Source organism: Hylobates moloch, unplaced genomic scaffold (genome assembly GCF_009828535.3).
Source record: "Hylobates moloch isolate HMO894 unplaced genomic scaffold, HMol_V3 SCAFFOLD_1, whole genome shotgun sequence".
Lineage (NCBI taxonomy): Eukaryota > Metazoa > Chordata > Mammalia > Primates > Hylobatidae > Hylobates > Hylobates moloch.
In genome coordinates this window covers 63,682,434-63,704,285 of record NW_026652276.1, presented here as the reverse complement: position 1 = coordinate 63,704,285, position 21,852 = coordinate 63,682,434, and the positions used below count along the sequence as shown (strand labels likewise).

Below are 21,852 nucleotides of genomic sequence, written 5' to 3'. Positions count from 1 at the left end.
AATCACAGTGTTTCTCTTTTTAACTAAAGTCTGGAGTACTAAAGGAAGTTTATAGTGTCAAAAGTTGAAATCAGACTATGTTTGGTTTTACGAACACTTTTAGAAAAGATGGAGTCGTCTTCAAATCTACCAGCTTCCTGACTTATGTCCACCATCATGGCCTCTTCCAGGAAGCACAACAGAACTAATGGATTTCCTTCTGGGGAGTCATGTCCCATCTTGGCCTATTCCAAGGCATTCCATTAAGACTATGCACCTTGGATTTTTACATGGGCTTTTGTTCCAAGTGAAAAAAGGGGCATGGTGTGCCATCTTTTATTATACAGACAAAAACAGATACTTAGGGCATCTAAATGTACTTCAATTCTACTCATCTTCTCACTGGGAAGAGAGTTAGTTTGGTTAAGGAAATTATTGATTTCTCTTTAAAAGCAGACCTTAGGAACTTTCTTAGGAAAGTTCTTTTGGCCATATGGATTTAGCCAAAATGCTGGATTTTAGTTGGAAACCTGGTGTTGCCTTAATTCATTGAAAAGATATCCCAATGGAATAGTTTGTTGGTTCTGTCCCTAAGAAACTATAGATAATTAGCATTATAGGTATGAAAAGATCTGAGTAACAAGTCAGTCTGATCACATATATAACACAATTGTTTTCTCCATATGTAAAATACAGGAAAGCCTTATGTGTTCAGTGCTTCAGACTCACAAATATGGCATTCACTCCTGGAATGTAATGAGGTAATATATTTTCTTGTTCCTGTACCCTAAAACTTAAAGTATAATAATAATGAAATTAAAAAAATACATATATATTTTCTTGTTCATTTCAAAACATTTTAAGACATTATAGTGACTTCTGCAATTGACTTAATGGATTATAACATAGTTTTTAAATGCCTGAATAAAAAAATTAAAGGATTATAATGTAAAATATATTTCTGTCTGTGGATTGTGGTACAAGCAATGTTTGAGAAACACCAATTAGACATTAGGCTATTAAGGTAAAGCTTATGCCAGCCCACCATGCTGAAGCCAAGTCCTGTTTAATGAAACCATATATGTATATGGAGATATCTGCCCTGATTAATTATATATAAATATGAAGCCTCTTTTATTCTATATAGGCAAGTAAGAAGGGATGCAGAAGAAATACATTGGATTTCTCTAATCTAGTATAATCCTCCTGAATCTTGTGTTTTGATCAAAATATTCATTAATGAGACTGGTAGATGTTCACTGAATTTGTGTCACTTTTTTGTGTCCCTTTTCATTGGTCTGTAAACAATTTGTGAAAGAAAACACCTCATTAAAACCCCAGATCATCTCTAGCTTATTTGCATTGTTTACCTTCATATTCTGTAACCTCCGCTTCTTCCTCCTCCTCTCTTTCTTCTTCTCTATAAACTGAAATGGACACACCTTCCTCCTCTTCTGAATAACTCCATTCCTCCTCTGCAGATACTTTAAAAGATAAGGTTTCATTTAAATTCAGCCTGCTGAGATACAGATGTATATACAGCCATGTGGTCACTACAGATGGATAACTGTTCCTCTATCTGCTTAGGACATAGCTTGATGGTACTTCCTCACTATAAGAAGGAGGAAGCTAATTTAAGATGAGGGCAAGTACAGCCCAAGACTGAGAATGATACTTTAGTTATGTCCAAGTGTGGCCACTTTCAAAATTATAACATTTTTGGGACTCATCCACTTCCTTCGAATGATTCAAGGCCAACATAGACACAAAAGACTCAGTCCCAGAAGGCTACAAAAGGTAGACACATTCTAATACCAACATAAGGAGAAATAACTGATGAGGACACGTTCTAAAGTAAACAATCACATGTGGAAGAAGAAGAGACTTTGAGGAAAACACACACAAACTCATTTATCCCCTGACTTCCGATTATATACCTTCGTGCCGCATGACTTCCACTCTTTGAGGAACTGCGAAGGATAGTTTTTCTTCAGCAACAAATCTTTTTTCTTCTACAACAGTTTTCTTAGAGACTTCAGCTTTAAGAAAGTGTTACAGTTGAAGTTTAAAATAAAGAATTTTAACAATTCTCACTTTCTAGAATTTGGGGAAGAGTTGCACAGTACACCACTTTGACTAGCAAAATGGGAAAACAAGTTACATATCACAAGGACATAAACACAAAAGTTTCACTGCAAGTAGGACAACGGATCAGTACAAGCACAGACCAGGTGGAAAAAGCAAGAATTTAACATACTTAAAGATTTTTTTTTTTTTTTTTTTTATCAGAGGACTGAGGCAAATCCTACCTCGGGGAGGAGGAGCTTTCTTAGCGACAGGAACTGGCACTGCAACTTTCTCCTCTGGGACAGGTTTCTTAGGCAGAGCTGGCACTTTAGAGACATTATGCACTTTTAGAAATTTAATGTGATCTAATTGAAGCCCAATGCAAAACAAAGAAATACATCCACAATGCACTCATATCACAAAACTAACAAAATCACTGGAACATAAAGACAGTTCTTGGGAAGATGGAGAAACAATACCTTTTGGTGGTGGTGGAACTTCTTCCTCTTTCCGAGGAACAGGTTTTCTTTCTTCAGGAACTTTCTTCTTTGGTATTTCTGGCACTTAAAGGATAGTATTGAATTTTAAAATTTGTCAAAAAGGACAAATAAATGAGCAACATAGAAGTGGCAATTAAAGAAGACATGCAATTAAAGAAGCTTGAAGGAAAGACGAGGTTATTTCATGGAGATGGGATTAAGTACCTGCTGGTGGTGGAGATTCCTCTCTTTGAGTTACAATGGTTATTTTTTCTTCTTTCACAACTCTCTTCTGTACTTCAGGAACTTGAAGAGACATTTTTAGAATTGACTTTATATTTTCTAAAGTAGCTATGCACAGTTATTTTTTTTTAAGAAAGCAGACAGGTGGACAGACACTTTTGTTCAATTCTCACCACAAAACATTCATTTATAATTAAACTAACTCAGTGAACAGATAATTAAACATAAAATATTTTGTATCAAAGACAAAAGATAGGGCTTCTTTACTTCGAAAGCCACTGTACCTTTAGCTGGGGGAGCTTCCTTTTTCTTTGCAACAGGAACCGGAATCTTTTCTTCAGGGACAGGTTTCTTTGGCACCTCTGGGACTTAAAGTTTTTGAAACACAATGTTAGTTCAGACGTATATCACTTTTATGAAAGAACATAGGCACATGCACAAATGTTTATGTAGTAGATTAATGTTTTTATAGATTATCTATGCATCAGCAAAATTATCCAGAAAATTAAACTAACTATAATATTCCAAGGATGACAATGTGACAAATATCACAAATAATGTTTTAGAGGCATTTAGGCAAAAATGAGTTATGTAACAGAAAGTTGTGCACAGAATTAATCCTTTATATATTGATATGACCTTGCTAAAAACAAATTAGTGATGACACAACAATCAAGAATGTGGATATGGTATATAGAAAACTTCTTTATGCTTTGTATTGAGAAATGGAGTACATAATAACAATGGCTTTAGTTTATCTAAGACTATTTTAGACTAAGACTAAGAAGTCTTAGAATAGTTGAATATATGTAACTTACTTCTCTTCCCCACATTTCTCCTCTCATTTTTGGGGGGTGTGCCTGTAGTGAATTCAAAACTCAGGAAACACTCTAGAGTAGGTCTCTCAATCTGATACCTGTGTGTTAATGACTTTACAGAGCTTTGTGTGCAGAATTTTGTGGGTATGTGTATTTGTGCTTTTTTTTCTAAGGGACTCTAGAGTTTTCAACAGGGTTTTCAACCTAAAAAGTGTTTACAGTGTATTTGATTTATCTATTCTAAGAATGGATAATGTTGACTTCTTAATTGGAAGGTGAATTTTAACAGCATGCACTATTGGCAATAATTGTTCTCATTTTAAATACAATATTGGCAGCTTTTGTGAATCCCTGCACCTCTGCACATGTATTTGTAATATTTTGGTGTAATTATATAGCTGTTCCTTTATATATGTATATGTTATGCTATATATACATGCAGTATTTATATATATATACACATGCTATTATACTATGTGTATTTGTTTTTGTGAGTAAATGAGAGATGCCTCTGTGTCTCCTTTAGAAGACATATATGACTTTGCCGAAAACGAATTAGTGATTACGCAAACAGTCAAGAATGTTCAGATAGTATATAGAAAAGCTGCTTTATGCTTTGTATTGGGAAATGTAGTACATAATAACAATGGGTTTAATTTATCTAAGATGATCTGTCTCAAGTAGCTTTAGTATTAGTATTGGTTTTACTAACATGACCTTTGTATTTAATGGTTAGATAATCAAAAGAATTTTGAAAGAGCCAAGAGTTTGAGAAAGAGAGAAGCATATTTGATTCAGGAAGAAAATAGAAACATTGCAAAGTCAGGCCAAGGGAACACTATTCAAAATGTACTATTTTAGTTAGGTCTGGTTTCTCCTAAATTGGATAATGTTGAATTCTTGCTGAGTCTCTCTGTAAACGAATGGATGTGTGCAATTGTAGCTTCAGTGCTTCAATAAGATAGTGCCTTTTATCACCAAAAAAATCCCAAACAAACCAAAGCAAGGGATTTGTGATATACCACAGCAGCACATTTTCATTCAAACATACCTCTGTGAAAGGTACTTTGACTAGCTAATTAGATAATGGAAACATTTATGGCAATCACTTAAGCTCAGTTAAGGTCTCAAGAAAGTGGTGAAAGTAAACTTCAAAAAATCTGTATGTTCCCCACTATTGAAGACTCGCCACTATTGACTTTTAAGAAGCGTGGTACTATGTATGTCTTTATGTAATTAACATTCAGTTCTGCCAGACACTCTCCAGTTGTCATTGCCTGTCTCCACCTCTTCATAATGCATGAAACTGCTTTTATTAAGAAAAAGTTGCATTTATGAAGGACGAAAGTTTTTTCCTAGTAACATGTCAGTAGAAAACAAGTTTCACAAACATTTCCTCTTTCTCTAAAAGAGGGAAGATATTAAAAATGTAAGATAGCAGTTTGACATAGTTACTTCCTTTAACAACACTTTTTTGTGATGTCTTAGGAATATTCAGTATAATAAAGTATGTCAAGAGCATGGCACGGAAGCTGACAAATATTAAAAACACAAGGAGAATGTAAAAGAGACAAAAGACAAAGGCAGCATAGTACATATGAAGATCGTAGAAAGCAAAAGGCTGGCACTTGGAGCAAAGAGTCTCACCATCATTGGCTCTGGTGTACCTTTTGGGGGAGCAGCAGGTTCCTTCTTAGGCACAGGAACTGGCTTTTTCTCCTCTGGAACGGGTTTCTTGGGAACCTCAGGAACTTTAAAGATACAATTGTTGAAATAACGTGGAATATTCTAGTCGCCTTCTGAGACATTTAAGATGACATTAAAGCATAAATCTTCACTAAGAGTGTGAGAATTAGGAAGTAATTCAAATACGCCTATTTGTGATAGAAACGAACGCTAAATACCTCAACACCATATAGATATTACATACATTACACAAGCAGACAAAGACCCAGTTAGCATGATCTGGAGTATAGAAATGTTACCAATACTTGTATAACACATTACCACAAATAAATGAAATCAATATACACAGAATTAAATATATTATAGATGGTTTACAGATGCTATTTTGTTAATACACAGATCTCATAGAAAAAGATACAAGATGGATGCTAAGAATTATTTTTTTCACAAATATTATTCTACCTTTTGGTGCTGGGGGCTCCACTTTTTTAGGAATGGGAACAGGGGCCACTTCTTCTGGAGGTAGTTTCTCAGGTAGCTCAGGGACTTTAAAAGAAATGTGCCGTTTTTGAGAAAGTGTGCATTTGACAAGGCATATGTTGTTGTAGGACTTAGAATTAAATAAAATAGAGATTCCCTTTTTATACCAATTGAATGCAAGAAAATTATGCTTTAGAAATGAGGGTAAATGAAGATGGCTGAATGGCTAATTAGAAAATGTGACTGCTGTCATCTTTAACTGCAGAATCCTCCACTTTGTCAGGAACAGGTAGGAGCAATCCTCCCTCGGAGGTGCCTGTGTCAGTTCCTCAGAAACCAGCTTTTTATGAACATCAATAACTATGAAGTTAGTTTTTTTCTTCGTAACCTTTACTTTTATAAAGAAGTTTCATAAACACAATTGCATTAGATTTTTTTGTGTCTTAAATGTTTAACAATTTGGGCGGGATGGAGGGGTGGAGCCTTGATCTATAGTGCTTGCAGATTTCCGATTTCCAAACTGGTGTAAACACTCCCTCCCACCCTGGCTGTCAAGGTGATGTCATTGTCCTGGAGTTGGAAAGAGATGTGTAGTAGTACATTATATGGTATTTCCACCACACAGACACGAAGATGGAAACAATCTCAGAAACACAGATAAAAACAAAATGCAGTAAAATAGGAGGTAATGAGTTTTGAGTATTTATTAACATTTAAAAATATACTTTATTGGACTGTAAGCTTACATAATCTAATTTTTAATAATGGTGGTGTTAAACTACTAGCTGGCAAAATTCCTGAAAATGTAACCATAGGCTCTGGTGAGCTGGTATGAACTGGCTCCAGGACACTGTATTTCCAAATAACAGGTTACGAGATTGCAAACTCTCTAAAGCAGGGAATGGAGCCTCCAATAATTTTCACTTTTTCCCCTGTGCATTCCTCATGGTTCTTCCTGTCCCCCATCACATCCTTTGTACATAGTGGCTATAGATATGCAGACTGTGACTAAATCTATTATTTAATACTAACATAAATGTTTTACTATGGAATTTGTACTATTATTAAAAGAGTTTAAACTTAGAATGAATTACTAATACCTTTAGGTGGTGGTTCAACCCTTTTGGAAACGGCAACGTGAATTTTCTCTTCAGTAACAACTTCCTTTTGTACCTCGGGGACTTAAAAAATGTACATTTTAATTACTGATATGCCATGTTGTGGGTGGTAATTGTAATTTACAACGAACGTTAAAATAAAAATGAAAACAGAGATAAACATGAAGTGAAAAAGATGACAGAATTTACAAGGAGACAGAAATGTCTACACGATCACAAATGAGACAACAAGAGGGATAAAAATCTGCCTAAAACCCTTCCATTTGAGCCCCCACATTCCAATTTGCCTTATACCTGTGACTGACACCTCCTCCTCTGTGTGAGAAGCAAAGAACATCTTTTCTTCTGAAATAACCATCTTCTTTGTATGCACAGCTGGTACTTTAAAGAGAGTATTTCACATTAGTATTTCTTTTTTTTTTAGTACAAGACATCAGATCAAACACATGGATTTTACACTCAAGTATTTAGACATAGAATGAGTGGGTTAATATGGTAGCTTGAGAACAAATTCAGTATTGACAAGAAAACAAATCATGTTTTGATCTATAGGGACAAACAACACATGCAGCCTTCATCAGACATTCTTAAGTGACAATCAAATAGACACAACTTCTTCACACACAATGTTGTGCTTTTCCAAATCTGTTAGGGTCTATTTCTATAAATAAGAGGACAGGGAATATTATATGCAATGGAATGCATTGCATAGTAAAGTTAGCAAACTACTAATTAAACACAAGCCTTCCTTATAATAAAAGAATGTAATTTTTAAGCAGAACTAGAAACAAAGTAGATAATGTTATTATTTAAATTAAACATATGTGCAACTCAATGTAAAATTTGTATTATGTAAAAATGTGCTTTTTTTGGTCATTTCAGATTTGTGAGTTACTTAGCAATATATGTACACATGTCCATACACATAAATAAAAAAATTTTGAACTTGTAGCTGAAACACAAAGATGTATACCTTTCACTTCAATAACTTCTTCCTGTACTGGAGTCCGGGAAGGTTTTTGTGGAACAATCTTCTTTGAAACTTCAGGTACTTTAAAAATATGTACAAATATATTTGTATTTTGAAGAATATTGCTTTGCACAAAATTTAAAAGTATTTGATTATATAAATAACTAACGTGAGTATAGATCAGTAAACATATTACTTGTGTACCTGGGTGCTCAGAATGTTTTAAATGATAATACCTTTGGTGACTTGAACTTTTTCTTCCTCCATTCTTCGAGAAGTCTTTTCAATTTTTTCAATTACTGGCTTCTTTATAACTGCAAGCATTTTAGAGAAATTGCAGTACTTTTAGAATTCCTATTAAAATTCTCTCTTTTTCTATCTCTCTCTCTGTGTGTATATGTGTTTATACACACCTATGTGTGTATATGCAGATATATGTATCATTTTTTAAAGAGAGAGATGAGTTCGATTTTTTTCTTTGACTTTTACGCACAACTTTGAACTTTGGGTACAAGTTTCTGTACTTAACATATTTTGGTTATATTAAAGTTTACCATTATAATTTTTATCATCTTTTGATTTTTTAATGAAATGAATTAGATACAAATTTTAAGAAAAAAAAATCATTCACAATAAAGCTTAGAGAAGAAGTTGTGCCTATTGGATTGAACTGCTGATTTATACATCGCTGCCAAACAAGCCATGATAATGATCTTGATGCTCTATTCTATTTAAATATTTCCAATTACTTACCTTTAGGAGGTGGTGGTGCTTTCTTTTCAGGTACTTTGGCTGGAACTTTTCTCTCATGTGATTCTTAAATAAAAACACAGGAATAAGAAGGGATGCTTAAATAGGTAAGTTCTCTTAGGTTGTTAATTGCAAATGAGATAAGGTAAGGATAATATATAATCGCATAAAGTATTGTATTTGGGATCGTTATTACCAACACAATTCTTAGTGCAAGGATTTGAAGCAGGATCAAGCAGAGATGCAACAAGGCAGTAAAAGTAAAACTTGAACTTCTGCATTAGAAATTAGCACCTGGAATTTAGTGTTAGTAATAAGACTAAATGATTTAGCTTGTAATGCCAAAGCATGAAAGTAACTCTGAAGAAAATAACTTTTAAAAGATTTCTAACCTTAAAAAAACCTAAGATCATTTTATCTATTTCACATAAACTGCAAATCAGGTTCATAGCATTGAAAATTTCATGAACTGAGCAAAAATGAAGAAAAGAGGGAAACAAGTCATTCAGTTTATACACACCTTCATAGACCTCCTTTTGAACTTGAATTACTTCCCTTTCTTGGTAAGCCTCTTCCCAATCTTCCTCCCCTTCGTCATAGCCTTCTTCCCTTTCATAGTATTCTTGCCCTTCTTCAAAATCTTCTTCCCATTCCTCGTGAACTTCCCTTTTAGCTTCTACCTTGATCTCTTCATAGTCTTCATCTGGTTCTTCATAATAAGGTTGTTCAAATGGCTCTGTGTATGGTTCTACCTCCAGTTCGTCATAAGGTTCTTCGAAAGATTCAATGAAGACTCTCTTCTCCTTGTGAACTGCTTGCTTTTTCTCATACACAGCTTCTTTTTCTTTCTGAACCTCTTTCTTTCTGGTTATAGTCATTATTTTTACTTCTTCAGCTTTAGAGGATACATCAATGATTTCAGGAGCTAAAATAGATAAAGATACTATTAGCATATTAAGTCTATCCATCCAACTGCTTCACTAAACAAAAACCTACCTAAACAACATCAGTATTTCAGATCTATTTTATTGATAATTTTTTTTGTATTGGTTCCATTTAAATTTTTGACTATGGAACATAGTAGAGTATCAAGATGCATTCTACTCTTGATTTGAGGATTTTTCCAGTATTAAAAAATGGATTCAATAAATATTATCAAATGGACACACCTTCCATTATTCCATGAGAGCTCCAGTTTGCAGAACCCCTAGTTTCTTCCAATGGAATAGTTTTAATATTTGATACATTTATGGAATTTATATTTCATACTTATACAGTTAACATTTTTAAAAAGTTCTGATTATTATTTCAAACACATTTCTAATTTTAAACCTAGGTTTTTGACTATTGCATATGATCCCTTAGTCAGTTTCATAAAAACAACATTTAAAATTATGTAACCAAGTTAATTAGGTACTTTTACGTAACAGATTTTTAAAGTTCTTAAGTGCTCTCATTATTTATATGACTCTTAACATTTGTGTTAACTACAATAAAAAAAAATAAGGAATGGCCCTTCCTTTCTAGCCCTCACTGCTTCTTTCTCTGAGACCATTGCACAGAGGCAGCATAAACATCTACCTGGGTTTGTTTTCCTGGGAAAGGGGCAATATGAAATAGCCATCATTTCTAATGCTAAATTTAACACAGCAGAGGAGACTCCACAACTTTGCAATAAGTTGGAAGCTTAATATTTAAAATAAGAATAGTTAGCAGAAGTGCAAATCTCAGGAATAAGCAGAATAAAAATAATTTCTCTTTATTTACCTTTTGCTGGAATTAAGGTAGTAGGAGGTGGAGGCTTCTTGGCAATCTCTGAGAGTTTGAAAACATAAAAATGTGTGTTTATTTTTAGATTACATTATTATTAATGTTTACTAATCCTCCACATCATTGTTAGTTGTTTGTAGGAGCTATGACTACTACTCATACACCAGCCCTTCCAGGAATCATGAAAATGCTTTTATAATTTCCAAATCTAGCTCATTAGAAATGCTATGCAAGGCCATATTAACAAAAATCAAACATGCAAAAGGCCAAAGTTAGATTCTAGTTTAGACTGATTTAAGATCATTTAAATTGGTTCTAGTTTAGATTGATTTATAATAAGTTAACATTAAGCATGAAGAGAATATTTAAATATGTCCAATGCTAAAAATAATGCATTAGACTTTTTCAATTATTAACTATAAAGTTCATGAAATATCCTTGCTTTCTGAGTGTCCTCTTATTCCATGATGTTTCACAAATGACCACTCAGAAAAGTCTGAATGATGAATGATGCCTTGTGTTTCCATATTTTCCTTCTATATGGAGGTTGCTGTTCTCTATTCTTAGTCAAATGGGTTAAAACTATTTGTTTAAATTTAGTTATCCAACTGTTTTCCTAAAAATCTTCGAGGATATATTGAAAGTTAAAGTGATTTGAATTGATCCTCCTTCATAAAGTATTTTTTCTTCAAATATTGATATTTAGATCACCTAAATCAGGAAAGATAGGTGGGTTGCAGCAACCTCTTAAAATTGGCACCAACCCTTGATCTTACATTGATGTGACTTTATCAAGACCAGCTGTTGGGCACTTCCATGTTCATTGCAGCATTATTCACAAAGACCAAGTTATGGAAACACCCTAAGTGTCCATCAATGGATGAATACGTAACGAAAAGGTGGCACACAATGGAATGCTATTCAGCCTTATAAAAAAGGGGAATTTTGTCATTTGTGACAACATGGATAGAACTGGAGATTATGCTAAGTGAAATAAGCCAGGCACAGAAAGACAAAGACTAAGTTCTCACTTAGATGTGGAACTAAAAAAGTTGAACTCATAAAGAGTAGAATGATGGTTACAGAGGCTGGGGATTTGAGGGAATGGGGAAATGTTGGTCAAAGGGTACAAAATCTTAGTTAGACAGGATAAACATGGCTTTTCTTGAGATCTGTTGCACAGAGTGGTGAATATAGTTAATAATAGTGTACTGTACATTTCAAAATCGCTAAGAGTAAATTTCAAATATTCTCACCACAAAAATGTTAAGTATTTGAGGTGATGGATATGTTAATTGGCTTGATTTAATTATTCCGTATTGTATTCACAGATCATAACATCACTTTGTACCCCATAAATATATACAAAATAGTAAATCGTCAATTTACAATAAAAGAAAAAAGAAAAAAAAAGAACAGCTGTTGGACTTCTGGGCAAGACCTTCTTTAAATTATCATCCAGAAATAACCAGAATACACTGGTGTTGTCATTGATTCCCAGGGGCTCAGGAGGACAGGAAAGAGAAAAGGGAGAAAAAAGGAGTTGAAAAAGAGAGTGAGGACTGAGTCAAAGAAGAGGGTGAAAGTGAATGAAGGGAGAGGTACCATTTTGTGATTGCAAACTCTTACCCTTCCTTCACCCGCCACTATTTAGGATTTAAAAGTTTCAGCGAAGAAAAAGGTATTAAGACTGCTTTTCGATTAATTATAATACCTTCAAGTGGTGTCATCTCTTTGGGCTTTGCGACAACTTTTCTGGCATCTTTCTTCACAGCCTTTTTGGTAACTAAAAAAAAAAAAATCTGGTGTAAGTAACTAAAACGCTTTCAGGAAACTAGGAATTTTACTGAAATATTTTATTTTTCCATATGTTGATAGTAGTGAGATTCGGTACATTACTACAAGATATTTGTTTTGGAAAGATCTAGGACTAGACGCAAAAAAATTGTTTTGGAGGGATATAGAAAATGTACTGTGATCTTACATCTTCACTGATTTTATGTCTGCTGAGAGTTAAAGTTTTCAGAACATGGAGTGTGAATCTAAGTGATGTCATAAATAGAAAACTACACATTTTCATCCTTGTTTCATCCTTAGGGACGAACACAAATATGTTAGGAGGAAGAGTAACAAGTGGGTTTAAAGTCCTTTGTTGTGCTGCTGTTATACCTTAACCACGGTTCCTAATCATACTTGAATATGGCCTCTCATATTCATGAATAAATAACACTCTTTTTTAATTTTTAAAACATTATTTAACTTCTCAAGTTTCACAGTGAGTACCAAATTTAGCCATGTTGATATTACCAGTCAAAGAACAAATCATTCATTAACATAAATTATTATTTTTGACAACAGAAATAGAAATGGAAATCCAATTTGTGATTGTTGATTCTCGTTCCTCCCTGTTCTCACAGCTAGATAAAATGTTTATGTTCATATGAATCATAAAAATGCTTCTCTTTGTTAATGAGGTTGCATTAGTCACAAAATTGGAAGTTTCTAACTGAATTTCCTCTAAGGCTAGCTGAAAAATATGTCAAGCGTTTAATGCCAATTGTAGTGTGTGTTAAGGGCCTACCATGTCCACCCCTTGAATCTAATACAGTAGTAGTGACTTAGCTATAGAAAAATGTGATTTTGACATGCAGAGTATTTTCTGACCATGCTGGGAGAATTCTGACGGCATTTCTGAACTCCCTATAACTCCAGAAAGTCCCAGGAAATCTGTTATCTAATTTAGTTGAGAAGCTTTGGGACACAAATAGTACAATTTCCCTACTGAATATTTGAGAGGAGCAATTCCTTGGAACACTTAAGATCTCTTTATTGGTGAGATCATGCCTTAGGTACAAAAGACATCAAATATTTCATAAGTATTCTAAATCATATTTTTGTAACAAAATAGTAAATTTTTACCAGTAGTTAATACTATAAATTGAGAAAAACCACAAGCTGTAATTTGCAATTTGACTGTAAACTACTATTTCTATAAGCTGCACTAGAAATTGGTTCCATTATTCTTTTTGTTATACGTAGTAGTTAGGAAAATATGAAACATAAAATTAATTATCCATTAATGTTTCAGTAATTCCATTAAAATAAAATATTTTAATACCAACATAGTATTTTGTTTGATGATTTTCAGAGTTTTAAGCACATGACTTACACATTTAGTTAGCTAATACTTTGAGAAATTTACATTTTGAAAGGCAATTCCACCTCTTGACCACTAGAGGGCCAATGTGTTGTATTAAGCAACATTTTTCGGGTCAGCAGAGTGAAATTCTTATTTCGACATCTAGCTAGATGAGGTATAATACCTTCAATACGTTTTGCTGGTGGTTTCTTTTCTTCGGGTGTTGGTAGCAAAAGGGGGATAGGAGGAGCAACCACAGGAGGGATTTCTGAAGAAAATAAATGCCGTTAGCAACATGTTTTAGTTTCTTATTTTGCGTAAAATATAATGAAAAGTCTTATGCATTTCTTTCAGTACTTCATAGGTATTATAGTACCAATTCATCAGTCAGAACAAATAAAAGTAGCATTTATTTATAACTGGAACTACTTTTTTTTTTTTTTTTTTACTTTAATTTCTAATTGCTCACAGAAGAATATGACATAGAAGGGTTTGTTCTGACTCTGCTGCAGTTTGGGCGTTGGTATAAAATTTTGTACAGATTCCTAGTGCTAGAATATTGCTGCTCCAAGCTCAGATGTTGAGCTTCTGGGTCTTACCTTCTGGTGGCACTGCTCTGATAGGCATGGTTGGGATTGGAACTCTGGAGTCAGGAATATCTGGAAAGGGACACGTAATAAGCACAGAGAGACTGAGAACAAGCTATTTATTAGAAAATTAAGATGTGTTTGATTTATTAGACCCTGAGATGTATCAGGCATATCTACTGGCAGAATCTAATATACAGACAAAATAATATTAGTATTCTTTTGTATGCAACCACATAGGTAAGTTTTGTTCACTGTCAAAATTTCTTTCATTCTGTGGCCATTTTATTTAACATGATTCTAGCATCAGCTGGGTGAGACCTTATTATCTCTAATTTGCCAAACTCACAAGGTTTAACATTTTGTTATTTGACTGAAAGTAATTTTACTGCATAACACTTTTATTGAAAAATATTTTACCCAAAAGATAAAGATATCTTGTACATTTAATTTGGCTTCTGTGATTTACAAAATTATGCCAAATTTATTGTAAGCAAGGATTGATTTTTACCAAACAACTTACCGGGAGGCTTCAGCTCAAGTTTGATTTCTGCAAAATAAAAAAAATGATATTTTTATGTTCAGAATGGTATAGGTAGGCTACGTGTTTTGAAGATGGCAGGTGGCTTTCTGATGGCGCTACCTCACCTTTCGTCGTTAGGTACAGCTCTGCCGTGCTTCTTGCTTCACCTCTTGGCTCCAGCCGAGCGATGACTGAGTAGACACCTAGGGAGAAAAATCATCCAACTTTTGTTTTCTGATATGTTGCAAATAACACTTCTTTACTTCAATATATGTATGTGTTTATTTACACTTGTCTTTTCTAAAAAAGCATTCTAGATACAATTAGAGCATGAGTGCATACAGGGTAGAAATACAGAAAACAGACAAGGCTTAAAATATACATTCACTGGAAAACTGTCAATGAAATCACCTTCATCGTCTGGGGTTACATTGTGGATGGTCATATAATGGCAGCGGCCGTCATTCCTGAAGTTGTATTTCTGGCTCTCTGTCAGTTCTGTTGGTCCTTTGTACCATGTTACAATGGCGTCATCAAAGGACACTTCACACTCGAAGGTGGCAGACTGATGCTCACTCACCACGATGTTCTGTATGCGTTTTGTAAACTGAATTGGTTCAGCTGTGTAAGTACAAAGAGGGTTCAAAGTTAGATTATATAGAGAAGAATTTCTTTTACTTGCTTTTACCTCAGATACTTAAAATCTCCATCTTTGTACCCAGTTATAAAATAGCAAGAAAAGTTCAAAAATCCAAAATGAGAAGAAATACACTCTTCCTTGCATCGCTAACAAAAAAGTATCCCAATTCTTTAGTGTATTCATGCTGGTCGAATGTAGCAAAGTGTAAAGAAATTATTGTGAGTCCTTAAAATATTTATATAAAGGACATATTAAAGAGAGCTGATGACCCAAAGTCAAATTAAATTTTAAAAGTGTTAGGGAACACAAACTTAATTGTACTCTACAACTTCTTATTCTGTGAAATTCTTTCTTGCCTCAGTAAAATAATTTTTGCTATTCAGGATCTATAATTGTTTATCTAATATGTATAACTTTTCCTGTAAAATAATTTCAAACTCAATAGGAAATCTGCACTTCTAAATTTCAAAAAGAAAAATTTTAGAGTTCAGAGATCTGCTAAGTACGTATGGGCACAAACAAAGGATGTGTGTGGATGGCAGGAGTGTTTTCCAGAAGAGGCTGGAGGGGAGGGTCTTATATGTATAACAGTACCATAAAGTCTTAGAAATCACAGTATTCTGCTGAGCTCTATTTACTAAAGAATTATATTGAAAATATCAATTATTTAAAAAATAATTAGTACTTGCAGCTGGACCTTTAATTTGAAAACCATTTAAAATACAACCAGTTACTGATATTCATTGTAAGGTAAGTTAGAAAAGTTGACATGCTTTTATAAATCGAATGTCATATATTTGTGTTTCAGCAACTACAAATGGGCACCAATAGCTGAAAGCAGATGCTATTATGATAGCCAAATTTTTTCTCAATACAGTTTGAGGGTGTCTTTGGAAAATGCATATAATCAATTAGGAAATGAATGTTGTTACTCCTAAATTCTGAGATTTCACTTAATTTCAGAAATTCAGAAGGTTGAAACATGATCTGAAAATGAAATAAATATTTTTGAAAAATAGTTGCTAATTGCACATGACACATTAATGTCATCTATATAACTTTGTACAGAGAAAGTCAGACTAAGTCCTATAAACAAAATATCAATTCCTAGCCAAGATCCTCCAGATTTACATCTATGAGATCTTGTCCTTTCCTAGATTTCTTTCTACAATCCTAGATATGAGAATCATGAAATTTAGACTTTAGACAGAAATAACTGTTAAAGATTATGTCTTAGACTAGATTAAAATCTAAAAGAACGATGCAAAATAATTGACACTCATTTGAATATTTCCCTTGTGCTTTTGTATGAACTTTGAGATCAATACTATGAGAACGCGTGTTGGGAAATAAGAACACATGAACACTGTGGTGTGTGTCTAAAGGTAGGGTTGCAGGGGTCCTGCACGACATTTGCCATTGACCTATGCTGTACCACAAGGACTCCATAGTGTTTCACGCACCTTCGATTCTGAGTTCTGCTGAAGTTTCAAGGTCTTCATATTTGCAGGTGTACTGACCCTGGTCTTCTGCTCGAACATCTGCAATGGTCAATTTATGGACTTTGTGTTCCACTTCTGTTTTATGTCTACCTTGGGGTTTAAGGATTCTGCCATTTCTGAACCACTCAGATTTTACATTTGGTACCGAAAATTGGCATGTCATGGTACAAGTCTGGCCTTCTTTCAGAGTCACATCCTGAAGATGCCGTTCCCATGCAGGCTCTGTTCATGTGATACAACACACATTTTGTTCAATATCACACGCAGATGTGCTCAACAGTAATTTAAATCTCACAAGTATTTCATAAGCCTTTTCTAACTTACCAATTACAGTTAGTTTAGCGCTAGCGATGTGTGGACCACAAACCAATCGATAATTGCCCTGGTCTTTAAGTTGACAGTTTTTGACTCTGAGTGTATGTCGGTCACCATCAATGCTTATTTCAAATTTATCACTGGGTTCCAGTTTTTCAGTTCCTTTGTACCATGAAAGCTTGATTTCCGGATAATTAATTTTAATGTCAATTTCAAAGACAGCATCATTATCTTTCAAAACTGTCTGATTTTCAATGTCCTTGATCAGAGTGACAGGCTAGGAGAATAAAGAATTAAAACACATTTGTTACTCCTTCCCTTATAATAATGCTCAATAATAACTTGTTCATTTTATTATCAGCATAATTCTTTTTACCTCTGTCTGTGACAGTCTTTGCTGAATAAATGATACAAGTTCCTCGAATTCCTTTTCATCCCTCTCTGACCTCTCTATTTCCTCAATTTCCTGAGAAGAACAAAAATGATAGGCATTACATATGAAACAAAATTTGATTTAGAGGATGCATGACTATATTCAGCTTCCATTCTGGATGCTAGTTAGGTCATATTAAATGATGTCATATAACCATAGGATTCTGGTAATTCAAAGGGAATATGTGAGATGTTTTAAATGTGACTTTTTTAGCTTGATGCTATATATGAAGGAGCATACCAGTCTATGTGTCTCTTCTTCTTGGCTTTGCTTGAGCAGTTCAAATGCTTGAAGAAGACCTCGGAAGTCAGTGATTCCATACATGCGGGCATATTTTTCATATTCTTTTGGATCAACATTTTTGAGAAGTTCCATGATATCAATTTCCTCTTCTTCCCCAGCTCCTTTCTTTAAGATTGGAGTCCTAAATAAAATTTAAAAAGTAAGGATAAATCCCCTGTCTTCTATTTATTTTTAATTGTCTATCATCATTCAAAGATTGTGTACTTCATTAAGGTTTTCTATGTTCTTTATTCAATAAATATTAATTTTACCATGTTAGCTGTGAAACAATTTAAAAATGTGGGTTTGGAGATGGAGTGGATTAAGATCAGATGGATTAGGACCATTGTTATAAAATATAGATGTAGGAACAAAAATTTTAAGAAAGGAAAGAATAATAGAAGTATTTCTGTAAACTTTATAACCAAAGGGCCTAGTTAAGGAACTATAATATCAGAAAAAATAATAATAGCAATGGAAAACTTTAATAATAGAATAGTATACATATCATGGAAAAGATGTGTGGAAATTGAGTATGGATTTAATTTAATAATTATGTTGAAAAATGAACCATATTGAAATGAATGATAATTATGGAAAATGTTTAAAACAGTTGTTTTAGAGAACCATTCATAACATAAGAAATCATATATAGAAAAAAATTTCATACCTAGGCACGGACAATACTGGGGTTTCTTTATAGGCCATTTCTTTTTGTTTAAAAATCTTAACAGACATTCACCTCATTCTTAAAACTTTCTCTTAAATTCGGAAATTGATTCTAATGAAACAAGAACACCCAGATGTTGTGTATTTGCTTATCTGCTTCTGTTAAAATATCGATATGCCTATGTTCTTTAACAATCTGAATCTTGAGATGGATGGCCCATGCCTCTTGAGAGATTCTTTTTGTGAATGGGACATTACAGTCATCCCTCTGTATGCCTGGGGGATTGGCTTCAGGAAGCCTGTGGCCAGATGCTCAAGTCCTTGATGTAAAATGGCATAGTATTTGCATGTAACCTATGCACATCCTCCTGTATACTTCATCTCTAGATTACTTATAATATCTAATACAATGTAAGTGCTGTGTAAATGGTTGTTATGCTGTATTGTTTATTTGTATTTTTAAATTTTTTGTTCTTTAATACTTTCCACTGGGGCTGGTTGACTGTGGATGCGGAACCCACTTATACCGAGGGCTGACTGTACCATTTGTGGTTTTTATTGAACTCACTTTTTCAGCATTGCTCTAAGATCGCCTTCAATTTTCTCTTGTTTCTTCCTTTCATCCACCTGTAAGTTAACATTACTTTCAATTTCACCATGTTTGTTAAATGCCACGCATCGGTATAACCCAGAATCAGTTTTTGTGGTGTCTCTAATCTCCAGTTTTGCTTCATCGCCTTTTTGGTGGATGAAAACACGACCTCCTTGGTTCAGCTGTCTCCACTTCCCTTTTGTCCATTTAACATTTGGGATTGGGTCACCTCCAACTTTTGCAATGAAGGTTGCAGTGGTTTCTAAGGAATAATGAAAACAAGTGAATAAAAATTTAATTTTCTAAAATCAGTTCTTCCAAAATTAAATCATAAGAAAAAGGTACAAGATAGATGAAGATGTACTTCTCATGAAGTGCAACTTACTTTCTACGACTCTGATACTCTGAGGTTCTGATACAAAAAAGAGTCTTCCATCTACTGCAGTTTTCTTGGCTGCTGGGGCTGCAGCTGGTTTGTCTGAAAAAACATTTACATGTTTTGTTACTACAATCAGCTCAAAATTATAATAAATATGCCCCTTTGTTAAATAAACCTTAGGAGGTTGGCGGTGTGACAAGTAAGTACTGCAGAATTCTCTATGTAAGGGTGGGTTACAGAAGATAAAGCAGCTTCTCAGACATTTATGCTAATGATAGCTATCAAAGGTTGAACTATAATCATATTAGTAGTGTCAATATTTTTAGACTTGGTTTTATTTTTTCCAGGTGTATCACACCAGCCAACTTTCTATCGCATTATTATAGCATCATTTTTGGAACTGCATTAATTATATCTTAATGGATATGGTGAAAAGAAGTTCAAGAAATAGGGTGGTAAACTTGTAGTAATTTCAGATACTTTGTATTGACATTATTTCTGTTAAATTACCAAATATTTCAATTATAATAAGGAGCCTACAAATTGCAGATGAGCAGCAACTGATATTTCTAAAAATCTAATTCCATTTCTAGTGAAATTGTAATAAGCAAATAAACATGAGTGGTTGCTGGCTTGAGCTGCATAATACTTTTGAGGTGTCTGTACCTTTAATGGTCACTTTTGATTTGGTAGTGTCACTTCCAGCCACATTTGAAGCTTTACACACATAATCTCCCGAATCTGCTTTAGCCACATCTCTGAGTTCCAGTACAGCTGTCCCACTAGCAAAGCTGAAGCTGCATCTGTCTGAAGGTTTTATTTCCCTGCCAGCCTTCAACCACTGGATCCTAATTGGCTCAGATCCCTGGACATGGCAGCTGAGCTGCACGTATTCTCCTTCACTCACTGTTACTGGAGTAAGGTGCTGATCAAATACAGGTGGCTTCTTAGGTTCTGGAATTGAAAAGGTATTTTCATGAGGAACATAAAGGCAAAAAAGTATTAAATTCCACAAGAGAAACAAATAAAGAGAAAAACAGTTTTGCCTCTAACAGGTAACACCGGTTGCTGTAGTAGAACAGAATTATGTGCCTGGTTTATTCCTCTCTAAAGAAAATAGTTTAAATTTGTTGGATTTTTTAAAAAGATAAAGGTTTAAAAACAAGCAAAGAATACATGATATGCTGCCCACAAATTGCCCCAGCATCTGTGTCCTGACTAAGCAGTGCAGACATTGGCAGTTACTATGAACTTCTTTGCCATATAGCACACTATTAATTCTCTCAAACCTGTGTACAGCTGCGTTTTTGCTGAACCCTGAAAATGAAGGGCTTATTTGGGAATTCTGCTTATCTCCAGCAGCAATGATTGCTACCCTCTAGGAAAGAAAGCTAGCATTTGAGTAATACATCAGCCTACATATTTATATGTGATTTTCTCTGATGTTCATCTTTAGCTATTAAATGCACCCACAGTAGCATTTAAAATCCAATCTTAGCCCAAGGGAATTAGGAGTTGAAGCTCAGTGTTTAACTGAAGACCAATGATGAAGACATTGATGAGTAACATGATAGGAAGGCAATGTACAACTCAGTATTATGTAATGATTTTGTTCAATGGTTCTGAGACCTGTACCTAGAAAGAATAAGGTCATTTTTTTTGTTATTGCAAAGATTAAAACTTCTGACATCTATCCTTTAAAAAAATTTTATAAATAGCTTCAGAATTCTATAGAAAGCATTTATCTGCCCATGGTAAAACCATCATGAATGTAAATCATGAATATAAGCCACTGCTAAGTATATATTTTTCATTTTATTAAATGTGTTTTAAAACTAAATGCATCTAAATTCCATAAAATGAGTGATGAAATTGGAATTTTAAGACAACTCAGTGATATTTACTTATTAGTGATATCAGCCTATTAATAATAACTTACTATCTGTGCACCATGAGATAACTAACCAGATCATAAGAGTTGGTAATTAATTCCAAGCTGCTCTAGGAGGTTAGTTTTTTTTTTTTTTTTTTTTTTGAGACGGAGTCTCGCTCTGTCGCCCAGGCTGGAGTGCAGTGGCACGATCTCGGCTCACTGCAAGCTCTGCCTCTCGGGTTCACGCCATTCTCTAGGAGGTTAGTTTTTAATGTGATTTTGATGAGGCTATGTTGTAATTACCGGAAGCCATTATAGTGAAGAGAAATAGATAAAGATATCCTTAAACAACATAGTCTATTTCATTGTCTCAAGCGATGATTGTGTATTTAAATATGTCTTCCATAATGATATGCAATGTTTTCTACCCATTATTTTTCTTTTTGGGCAAATGTTACCCTTTTGTCTTGGATTAATATTTGTTTGCAGGTCAAAAGCTTTGGGCAATGTACATTAAACAATAATCCTTTAGAAATACACTTAGAAAGGAGAAAGTTT

The 21,852-nt window shown here is 34.0% G+C and overlaps 1 protein-coding gene across 1 annotated transcript in view; it reads right to left on the bottom strand.

Annotated features, from left to right (window-relative positions):
• Window positions 1–21,852, bottom strand: part of TTN (titin) — a 288,926-nt gene that overhangs the window by 150,597 nt on the left and 116,477 nt on the right. The window contains exons 98-125 of the mRNA XM_058440679.1: window positions 20,088–20,375; window positions 19,428–19,520; window positions 19,019–19,304; window positions 17,740–17,923; window positions 17,443–17,532; window positions 17,076–17,343; window positions 16,713–16,973; window positions 15,021–15,230; window positions 14,735–14,812; window positions 14,610–14,636; window positions 14,099–14,158; window positions 13,684–13,767; window positions 12,075–12,146; window positions 10,358–10,405; window positions 9,111–9,515; window positions 8,594–8,656; window positions 8,077–8,154; window positions 7,844–7,921; window positions 7,165–7,251; window positions 6,853–6,933; window positions 5,735–5,818; window positions 5,254–5,337; window positions 3,053–3,136; window positions 2,751–2,831; window positions 2,526–2,609; window positions 2,289–2,372; window positions 1,917–2,018; window positions 1,350–1,463 (exon numbers count right to left, since the gene is read on the bottom strand). Of these exons, the coding sequence (XP_058296662.1) occupies window positions 1,350–1,463; window positions 1,917–2,018; window positions 2,289–2,372; window positions 2,526–2,609; window positions 2,751–2,831; window positions 3,053–3,136; window positions 5,254–5,337; window positions 5,735–5,818; window positions 6,853–6,933; window positions 7,165–7,251; window positions 7,844–7,921; window positions 8,077–8,154; window positions 8,594–8,656; window positions 9,111–9,515; window positions 10,358–10,405; window positions 12,075–12,146; window positions 13,684–13,767; window positions 14,099–14,158; window positions 14,610–14,636; window positions 14,735–14,812; window positions 15,021–15,230; window positions 16,713–16,973; window positions 17,076–17,343; window positions 17,443–17,532; window positions 17,740–17,923; window positions 19,019–19,304; window positions 19,428–19,520; window positions 20,088–20,375 (3,558 nt within the window). The remainder of the gene's footprint in view (window positions 1–1,349; window positions 1,464–1,916; window positions 2,019–2,288; window positions 2,373–2,525; window positions 2,610–2,750; window positions 2,832–3,052; window positions 3,137–5,253; window positions 5,338–5,734; window positions 5,819–6,852; window positions 6,934–7,164; window positions 7,252–7,843; window positions 7,922–8,076; window positions 8,155–8,593; window positions 8,657–9,110; window positions 9,516–10,357; window positions 10,406–12,074; window positions 12,147–13,683; window positions 13,768–14,098; window positions 14,159–14,609; window positions 14,637–14,734; window positions 14,813–15,020; window positions 15,231–16,712; window positions 16,974–17,075; window positions 17,344–17,442; window positions 17,533–17,739; window positions 17,924–19,018; window positions 19,305–19,427; window positions 19,521–20,087; window positions 20,376–21,852) is intronic.